Consider the following 10,154-nt stretch of genomic DNA (forward strand, 5'->3'; position numbering starts at 1 on the left):
TCACCTTCACTCGATCTCTTGGCTTTTTGTGACTCGGACTGGGGTTCATGCCCTGATTCTCGTCGATCTGTAAGTGGGTTTTACATCACTCTTGGGGGATTTCCTATAAGTTGGAAATCAAAAAAACAATCATCAATTTCTTTATCTTCCGCTGAAGCAGAGTATAGATCTATGAGACGAGTTGTTGGGGAACTAACCTGGTTGGTCCGTCTACTTGATGATTTCTCCATTTTACCGTCGTTGCCAGTTCCGCTACATTCCGACAGTCAATCGGCGATCCACATCGCGAAAAACCCAGTTTTTCATGAACGAACCAAGCATGTCGAATTAGATTGCCATTTCGTTCGCCAACAGTACCTCTCTGGCTTGATCTCTTTATCTTTTGTTCCCTCTTCATCTCAACTCGCCGATATATTCACCAAACCGTTGACCGGAGCTTCGCATCTCTCTGTTCTTCGCAAGTTGGGTGTCGCACAGGTCCCCTCCACCTTGAGGGGGGGTGTTGGAATTTCATATTCCACAAACTTAGATTTACAAAGAACAATGAAAGAAAAGAGAAAAGAAAACAGAAGACAAGATGAAGTGGGCAATTTACAGAGAACAGCTCCCAATGTTTTCAAAGACCCAGCTGGTTTTGATACACAAAACAGCCGACAAGATGAAGTGGGCAAAAGGGATACCTGTCAACATACAAAGAAATAGGAATTAACAATTAGACATAAATTTGAATCGGGAATAATATTGTACAGATGACAAAGTTTGATAGGTTAATTTGTACAAGTTTGTTAAAGTAGATTCCTTTTTATGTGTATATAAACGTGCACTGTGTACCATAAAAACAGAGAGAAAATTTCCAGATCTGCTTCATTTTATTGTTTCATTTTTAACACTACTCCCGGTGACCAAGCGACACTATTTTATTCATCGAATATGTTAAACATGGACGTAAAGTAGACCTCACCTCAATGTTAGTTTATTTACCTTTTAACACACCTTTAGTTATGTCTAATCTTTAAAGTCCGAAATTTTGGAAGGGCTCAATGACGATAGACTAATTTATTGTTAGACGATGAAAAGGATAACTTCGTGCTTTTCGTTTTAAATCGAACATAGAAGTTTGGGCGTACGTATGAATATGATTATCTTTACACACTTTTATTTCATTATTTGCATTTTGAAATGAAAGCTAAATACAGATAGCTATTATTACACTGCAAAAATCAAACAAGTATAATCATACTAGCCTTTTCTGCATATTGTGAGAATTAATGATCGTCACTTAACAACTTTAGAATTAAAAAAAAAAAACTGATAAGGTTGCGGGATTCAATTTTGCAAACATTGCCATTCACTTATCAGTGTGGTTAGGCGTGTTAAAAATTGAAGGGAAGGTACTCCGAAAGTATCTTTCTATTGATCTTTTCTTTCAAGTTGAGATCAGCAAATCAATTCTTGATGTATCCAATTTCTATGTAAAGGAGACAAGTATATTTTTTTTTTCTACCTGCAACCCCACTTCTGTCCTACCTACCTTTTTTCATAAGGGTTGAGATTTCACAAGTTGTATGTACATGTTTTTTGAAAATATGTCATGGGAATCGGTCCAAACTTCAGTGCCTCTTTGCTAAAGTCTTCTTAAGTCCTTTCAGAATCTTCCAAAACCACACCAAGTTCATCACAGCAAGAACAAATGGCACAACAGATACCAGGAAAATCGCGAATGAATGCATCTGCTTAACCTGTTTCAATCCAAGAAAAGAAATCAATTAACTGCAGATTTGAGGAAATGTTGTAGATGGTTCAGTTTTGGCCCATCACTTGAAACTTTGTAACTAAGATCATTTGAAAAGAAATATAGCAAACTAGCAGAATGAACAAAAATTACGGGTGTTTACATTGTCAGTGAAACATTAGTATCTCGTCATTTATCTAAAATATACCTGATCATAGTGCATGTAGACGTGGCAGAACAAGTAAATGAATAGCAATATTCTGGCAACCTGCAATTAACATGTATGGTTGAGATTGTCATCAAGGTTAAGTCAAAAACAAAACAAAGAGTTTAATCTGATTACGTCAATATGAAGATGGCAAATACTTTACATACCAGCCAAGCAAATACCATCATGAAACCATTTATGAGGTATGCTTTGGACTTCTTCAATCCAGCTACATCAAGATACCTATGCAGACATAAAAGATCGATCAAGAAAATGGAACGTGGGGAAAGATAATTCGTAAAGAACGAAGTTTGACTTTGATATCTCTATTAGTACCATCTCAAGTTGATCCCAGGGGTAGTTGCCTCAGAAACTAAAACCAAGTACACATAAAGCTGCCCCACACCAGTCAACAGGGCATATGTCACTGCCACCATAGAGAGAAGGTGATGAACCAGCTGCACAAGCATGAGGAATATGTCAATCGCCAAACAAAGCATGAGATTCCTATTTCTAAAATTGAAGGGAAACGAGATGCACTTACATACTCCAGTCCACCTAAAGAAGGATAAAACCAAAGGATCATAGCAAGATCAGTGAGAAAATATCCCGCAGAAACCTATGAAGAAAACATAAAAACTGATTACAAAAGAAACAAGTGTCGACATAAAACACATAAATGGCAATGAAAATAAATAAGATATGAAGAATTATATTATACAAGCTTCCAAAACATAGAGAAGGAAAGAAAGATATAGCACTAGTTTTGAGATTAACATTCTCTGATGAATCGCATCTTTGAAACAATATATGGCATCAGCTTTACACCTTACTTATATGCTCTGTCTGATTGTTTCTCACACAGGTTAGGTGCCCAAAGATGTTTGCGTTCAATTCCAGAACTATAACAGAGTTGAATTTTATCGGTGGTATCACTTTACCCATGTAATAACTGGCCTTATGATAACAAATTGTAATAACTTGCTTTACAATCTTACTCAATTTGAATGATACCTCATCAAGCAGTTTAGGTGTGACACACTAGGACTACAACATTAACAAAGAAGGCTGGAAACAAAATCTCATTCAGCTCTAGAATCTGAATGAGATGAAAACAAGGCACCGGATAAGTGTTGCCATAATTTATGATTCCATGATTAAGACCTTAACTGCGTCAGAGGAACTGCTGTGGCCAGAATACATTAGAAGATACAGAATCAGTTTGGTTATTATTTAGTTCACCATTAAGGATTATGGCATGTATGTTGTCCCTCGGAGTATGCATAATTACTTTCCACTATTTGAACTTCTGAAATAAAGAAAAGAAGTGTGTGGTCAAGGAATCAGGTCATTGATGCTAATGGTTTTTTACTTTTGTTAATTCCTCGACCAACTAACTTATCTTTTCTCTTTTCATTGTATGTAAAATTAGTCAAGGAAAAAATAAGTAACGTGCTGCTCTAAACCGTGAGCTCTGGCTGATCTGATGTGAGATAATAAACGAAGCTGGCGCAAAGTTATCAATGGAAGAAATGTGACAACACAAAAGAAGTAGTTTGACCAGAAAATAGATAAAAACACGATGAAAACAAGAACATGAGTTGATAATAAAGTTCTCACCCCCAAGACAAAGGTTGATAAAGTGGAACTCCGCATAGTGACAAGGCCAGAGAGGTGATCATCAGAGAAAAGATCTGACCAGAATGCCAAGTACAGTGACATGGCTGTAATGAATATTGCATGAACAGTAGATATGGACCTACACCATAAGTGAAGCTTATATTTACTTGACCATGACAAACAATAGTAAAAATGAGGAGAAAAGGATGAGTAATTACCGGTTATTCCACTCAACTTGTTGGGATTTTGAGAACCCAGCATAGACCTTAAAGTAAATAGAGGTGAATATCTTGCTAAGATCATATACCTGGAACACATCCAGATATTCAAGACATAGCTAGTAACATAAACGCAGAAAATGTGAAATACTACTTTGTTAGGAGTTAAGATTCAAAGAGGGCCCTCAATCCTCATATTGAAGAAGTTAGTAAGGAGCTAGTCATACCAGTTTGCATGCGAAAATGCCAGCAATAACAGACGAGTAAACGATGCAAGAATCTGAAAGCGTGCAGCTTCGGAAAAGCAGCTCAGCACGCGTTTGGTAAGTGTTGATTTCCATTGAAGTTGCAGCAGAAGAAGGAATGAAGTTTTTCCTTCCCCCTAAAAATTTTGTACTCTATGTAAACTTACTTTGACTTTTGTCTGTACTTTATCATTCCTGAAAATAATGAAAAGGAAGATGAAACATAAACTACATCAGTCTCATAAATATGCTAGTTATCGGCTTCAGGTGTAAAAGCAAACATTGTATGGTCAGAATTGGCAACTTGGCATGATGTAGGTGCTCTCATATGACAATCACTCCAACAAAGACACCATAAGTCTTAACCTATGCTTAGATACTTCTCTATCTTTGACTAGAAACTCAAAAAATTGCATGAGTTTAAATCCGATGTAGATGCTAGACCACATATCAACTGTAAATCTTCAGGGCTTTCAAATAAGTTGTTGAGATTTTGAGGGCTCCGGTAATTTATATAGAGGTATACAATGAATACAATTTTATCATAATCCGAACTATCTTGTTGACACTCCACTTCTTAACCAAAAGCATTTTCACAGAATCATGTATATCAGTTCATATTTCTACTTGATGCAGTAGTTCTGTATCACAAGCATAAGGAACAACATGACCATATTACACAAAATTACTTCAAATGGGCTCCTTCAGATTTTCAAATATTCAGCGTTTCAGGTTAAACTATATCACCAATCTATCAGTAATGTTTGCCAAATTCCTCGCACGGCTTATGTTAAACCTAGAAGTGTGTTCCGTATGACGGAAAATGTTTTCCAATAAAAGGTTCTCATTGATGAAACCATTCTCTAGTGTTTAATTGCTTTGAAGTGCTGAACGGTTTTCTTCAAGGAAATTTTTTCAGAAAATGACTTATCTCACTTATGACAGAATCATTTTCCTTTACGAGTATTTCAACACTCACAACATATCAGTTGCTTCAATCAATATTTATATATAGTTACCAACCTTCACTACTCAAAATTCACGAAAATACTATCCTCTTGCCCAACACCTTGTAGGAATCTCATATGTCAACCTACTCCGTACCTAATCAAACACTAGAAAATGATCCAAAATTTTAGTTTTCAATATAAGACATTCCACGGAAAACATCTTCCATCACACTAAATGCACCTTGACGGGAAAAATAATGGTGGAAAGGGAAAAAGGTGGTAAGAGAAGGCATAGAAAGATAGTGTAACAACAACAACAACAACATACCCAGTGAAATCCCACAATGTGAGGTCTGGGGAGGGTAAAGTGTACGCAGACCATACCCCTATCTCGGAAGACAGGGAGGCTGTTTCCGAAAGACCCTCGGCTCAAGAGAAATCACAACGAGAAAGATTAGATAAGCACAAGCAGTTCAAAGCAGAATGCAAATGAAACTAAAAAAAGTGAATAAGTAAGAATAAAGCAGTCTGAAAAAAAGGGAACAGTAGCTACCACAGATATATAAGATAATTGAAGTACAAGAAACCACATATAGTAGCAAGAAACAAAGGGCAATAGACTATAGATCGAAACAACGACTACCTACTAGCCTTCTACCCTAATCTGAGTCCTCCAAAACCTCCTATCTAGGGTCATGTCGTCGGTAAGCTGAACCTGTGCCATAGTGTAAAATGGAAAAAAAAAATATGGAACTCAATCTAGATAACCAACAGCGCAGAAGAAAGATGTCAAGACCTAAGAGTCTCTTTCATCTCTAGTTTTCCCTTTTTTTCTTTTCCTTTCGTATTATTTCAACAAGGTTCCAGTTAGGTATTTTATGAAGACATCAAAATATATGTCCCTTTGACCCTTTTCTAACAGTTTATAAGTTTTAGATGAGGTGATTCACATAACACATCAGCTAAACATCTGATTAGTTCCATGAAAGTAATTAGAGCCGCACGTAAGGGACATATTTCTGTCAAAAATAAAGATGCCATTTGTAACTCTAAGATGAGGCAGTTCAACTAACACAAAGACTCTTTTTACTTATTTTAACAAGGACAACATAAAAGACACTTTAAATCGTGAAAATGCAGAAGTATAATCTACCAATTATATGATCAACCAAGACAAATACATTTTACATTCCTAAGACATGATTTGGGACCTGCCCAAAATGCATTAGGATAGAAAGATGGTTAGACATTCCTCTAGCCAAAATATAAAGACAGAAACAACATGAAAAACTGGAAAAAAAGAAAGAAAAAAAAAAAGGAAAGAAAAGAAAGGATGCCTTTTAACAATCACTGGCCATTAGAGATTATTGTTTAAGGGGCAAAGAAGCCTCTTTAGCCACAGAACCCCACACAATGATATTGCAGCTTATAACTACTTATTTACTGTGATAAAATTCACCAACAATCAGACAATCTATTTTATGTTATATTTCAACAGTCACTTCTCTTCTAAACTTAACCATAAGCATAACAGCACCAAAACAGTACCAAGAATTTAACAAGATTACATTAAAAAAACAGAAACAATATAAGGTTCTTGGACTAAATTAAACCTCAGCGGGAATGCTTTTTTTCCTTTTTCTTTCCCTCCTCGCAATCTATATGACTCATCAAGTAACTATTTTTTTTTTTGTTTCAAGAGAAAAACAAAACAGAGTACACTTCAATCAAGAACCAAATGCCAGAATAGACGAAAAAGAATACCAAAACCAAGAATTAATAAAACAAAAATGTAAGGATTAAGTTGAAGAAAGAAGCAACTAAAAAGATACATACTCAATTCACCGAACATAACTGATAGCCATAAGAAGAAGAAAGACTAGTTTTGACTTACCCTCAACAAAAAGAAATTTCCTAAAAAGGGTTAACGTTTCTTTTCTGTTTGGAATACGCTATGCTTTAACGCAACACCAAATGCAGGAATGATTACACAGACAAATATTTAAATGATTACACAGCGAAGAAGAGAAACAAAACCAAGAATTGATAGAAACTTAAAAAACGTAAACATTAAAAGTTAAAAGAAGAAATAACAACGTACACAATTCAGTGTTACACTTCAATCCATCAATCATCAAAGTAGAAAAAGAAAAACGACGGCTATAAGAAGAAGAAGAAGAAGAAGAAGGACTAGTTTTGAAAAGGAAGATTTTCTGAAAAGAAAGCTAAAAAGGGTTGCCTTTATTTTTATGAAGAGAAAAAACTTGTTTGCAGGTTAGTTATATATATGTGTGCAATTCTCTGAGGGGTTCTTTTTCGTTTGGAAACGGAAATGGAAAGAGAAAGAAAGAAGAGAATCTGAGACTTGGACGATTAGCTATTGCCTTGTGTATAAATTTTGTTCTAGAATCTGCCTTTGCTTCAGACGTGGCATCAGATGATTCTTCAATTTGGACCTTTTGGTGCAATTTTTTTGGTTAACATAACACTACTAATACTATTCTCAAATTGCATTATTAGCTTTTTAAGTATTGGTGTTTCTTCTCAAAATTTGGGGTTAGGTACGCAAATGGATTCCCTAGGTCTTGATTTTTTGGCTCGGCTTAATAAATTTTTTAAGAAATAGCCTCCGGTTCAGAAAATTTGCTAGGCAAAACTTTTATTACCCATGAGACATGAATTAGCTTTACTTATAAAGCAAAAGTTCAGAATGTTTGCGAACTAAATTAACCACAAATTTTGCCTTATAAGCAAAAGTTAGATCCTGTGCCAACAGAAGTTCTTCCTAGTGAATTTTTTCAAGTTAAAGTTATTTTTTAAAGATTTTATTGAGCTGGTAAAAATTCAAAATAAAATACTTTTGGGGACATCACGGGCCATTTCTGGCAAAATTTGCACTATGGATCCAATTATCATCCTTCATCGGTTTGTTTTCTTGCTCTTTTTCTATAATGTACAAATTGATAAGTCGCTCTTTTGTCCAAGTTAGCAGTCAAAGCGGATCGGCTAGCACAGCTCTAACTCATTGTTATCACGCTATAGAGTTCTAAAATTCTGAATCGCCTTAATTCTTTATTTGGAAAGGCCTTTAAAATGCCAGCATAAATTAGTATTCAGCAGGTGGCTAGCACTTTAATTTTTCTCTAAAGAATCTATTTAAATGTGTCATTTGTAATATTGATGTCATTTTTATGGCTACGAGTGATTGTTGATGTAATTTCTGAGCACGATCAGCATAATCATTTTTTACCACTATCTCAAGAGACAAGAAAAGAGCAGAGCCTAATACCGGAAATGATATTAAAAAAATTGTTTTTTGGTTTCCATCCGGTATCCGCATCGTGGATATTAAAAAAAAAAATTGTTACTTTTATATAGATGAAAAATTCATCTCCTCACATTATTACCCATTAAGTAACAAAAACTCATAAGGATAATTCCTTGTTTACGAATGATCTGAGATTCTTCTGAAAATAGTTGATGGTACATGGGATGTAAGCCATTTCACCTTTCATGTCTAGATTTTTCTCATCGACACTTTAGCAAAGTGTCGATTTAAATGGCCAATTTGCACGATTGCCCTTCATACAAACTGGTCTTTAATTTTTGTCTCTCAATTCATTGGTTTTTAATTTTTGTGTTTCGCTTAAAAAAGTGCCCGAAAATATTCCGAGGTTTTGGGTTCGAACCCAGTAGAGTCAAAAATAATAATACTTTCGCAAGGCCTTTTCGGGTGAACTTACATAGAACATATGCAAGAGATGGTATATTTTGCCTTATAAGGAAAACTTTTAGTTAGGGGTGTACATGGACCGGGTTGGTTCGGATTTTTTAAAGACCAAACCAAACCAATTGTATCGGGTTTTAAATCTATAAACCAAACCAAACCAAACCAACAAAAGTCGGGTTTTTCAACCTCGCTTTTTCTCGATTTTTTCGGGTTGCTCGGGTTTTTTCCGATAAAGTCTTCATACTAAACATATAACTTGTACTTCAAATACATTTTTAGTCCTAGTAAGATACGACTATCTAATTAAGATATTTTTTAAGAAAATAACACAAAACGTGAGATGAGAGATGACATTGTACCAAAATATTCAACAAAAAAAAAGTAATGAAATTGCATAAAATAAAATGATCATAATTTAAAAGTACTAAGTCATGCTATAATAAGTACGTTTAAATTATAAGGCATATAGAAAATGATCATAATCTACAAGTACTAAGTCATGCTAAAATAAGTACGGCTAATAAGTATTAATTACATGACTAAATATTAAAGAAAAAATAAAATTAAGTTATGTATTTTTACTTTCTAAACCAATATAAAATTAAAGAATAGATATACAACATTATTGTCACGACCCAGCTAGGGGCCGCGACGGGTACCCGGAGCTAGTTACCGAGCACCGCTCACTCTATTACTTATCTTGCTCATTTAATACTCTTTTATCAATTTTACATACCAATTGTAGGAAAAATCATATTTTATCAAAGCATAACTACTTTATATACATTTGCCTCTCGGCCATCAAACAATATACATACATATGAAAACATCTTGTGAGACCATCTAACCCACACCTCGTATCTGCGAGCCTCTACTAACATAATGAATACATAGACGGAACAAGACTCCGTCATACCCAAAATATGCATATATGAATGTACATCAAAAGGATAGCCATAAGCACCTCCGAAAAATGGAGTGCTATCTAATAGCTGACAGCTACTGAGGACCTGGGCCAAGCTCTCCTCCCTGTCTACCTGTGGGCATGAACACAGCGTCCGAAGAAGGGACGTCAGTACGAATATTGTACCGAGTATGAGAGGCGTACATAATGAAAGGAAACATCAATAATATGAGGATAACATCAATATGAGACAGCTGAATCTGACTGATAATCATACATGAAGTAATGCATGCTGTCTTACTCATCATCATAACATGTATGCATCATATGCAAGCTGCCCGTCCATGTCGGAACGGTGTGATAATCAATAATATTAGCCTGCGTCCAGGCGTCCGGCGTCCGGGGTACCATCTCATGTCGCCCACTAGTGGTGTCTGCCCACGCCCGTAGGTCGTGGTGTATCCGTATCGCCGCCCGCCGAAGCGGTGTCTACCCGGCCAACTAGGCCCGGTGTGAAATGCTCATGACATGCTCAATATAAATGCTC

The 10,154-nt window shown here is 35.6% G+C and overlaps 1 protein-coding gene across 2 annotated transcripts; it reads right to left on the reverse strand.

Moving 5' to 3' along the window:
- Positions 1 to 1,392: 1,392 nt before the first annotated feature.
- Positions 1,393 to 7,331, reverse strand: LOC132618448 (uncharacterized). Of its 2 annotated transcripts, XM_060333503.1 has the most exons (10): positions 7,075 to 7,331; positions 5,047 to 5,138; positions 4,006 to 4,218; positions 3,779 to 3,867; positions 3,561 to 3,699; positions 2,485 to 2,559; positions 2,277 to 2,398; positions 2,108 to 2,183; positions 1,941 to 2,000; positions 1,393 to 1,739 (listed from the first exon to the last, which is right to left on the reverse strand). In XM_060333503.1, exons 3-10 carry the CDS (start codon positions 4,117 to 4,119, stop codon positions 1,611 to 1,613), a joined length of 804 nt encoding a protein of 267 aa, XP_060189486.1. In that variant the 5' UTR covers positions 4,120 to 4,218; positions 5,047 to 5,138; positions 7,075 to 7,331; the 3' UTR covers positions 1,393 to 1,610. The 2 variants fall into 2 exon arrangements, with proteins under 2 accessions (XP_060189486.1, XP_060189485.1); XM_060333502.1 differs by lacking the exon at positions 5,047 to 5,138.
- Positions 7,332 to 10,154: the final 2,823 nt, after the last annotated feature.

The sequence above is a fragment of the Lycium barbarum genome, chromosome 11 (genome assembly GCF_019175385.1).
Source record: "Lycium barbarum isolate Lr01 chromosome 11, ASM1917538v2, whole genome shotgun sequence".
NCBI classification, from domain to species: Eukaryota; Viridiplantae; Streptophyta; class Magnoliopsida; order Solanales; family Solanaceae; genus Lycium; species Lycium barbarum.

Bases quoted from the DNA above. Each gene is read 5' to 3' on its own strand.
- LOC132618448 (XM_060333502.1), bottom strand. From the start codon at position 4,119: ATGGAAATCAACACTTACCAAACGCGTGCTGAGCTGCTTTTCCGAAGC. The intron at 3,700-3,778 runs GTAATTACTCAT...CTTATGGTGTAG, and splicing joins CAAGTTGAGTGGAATAACCG to GTCCATATCTACTGTTCATG. The intron at 1,740-1,940 runs GTATATTTTAGA...GGATTGAAACAG, and splicing joins TCTACATGCACTATGATCAG to GTTAAGCAGATGCATTCATT.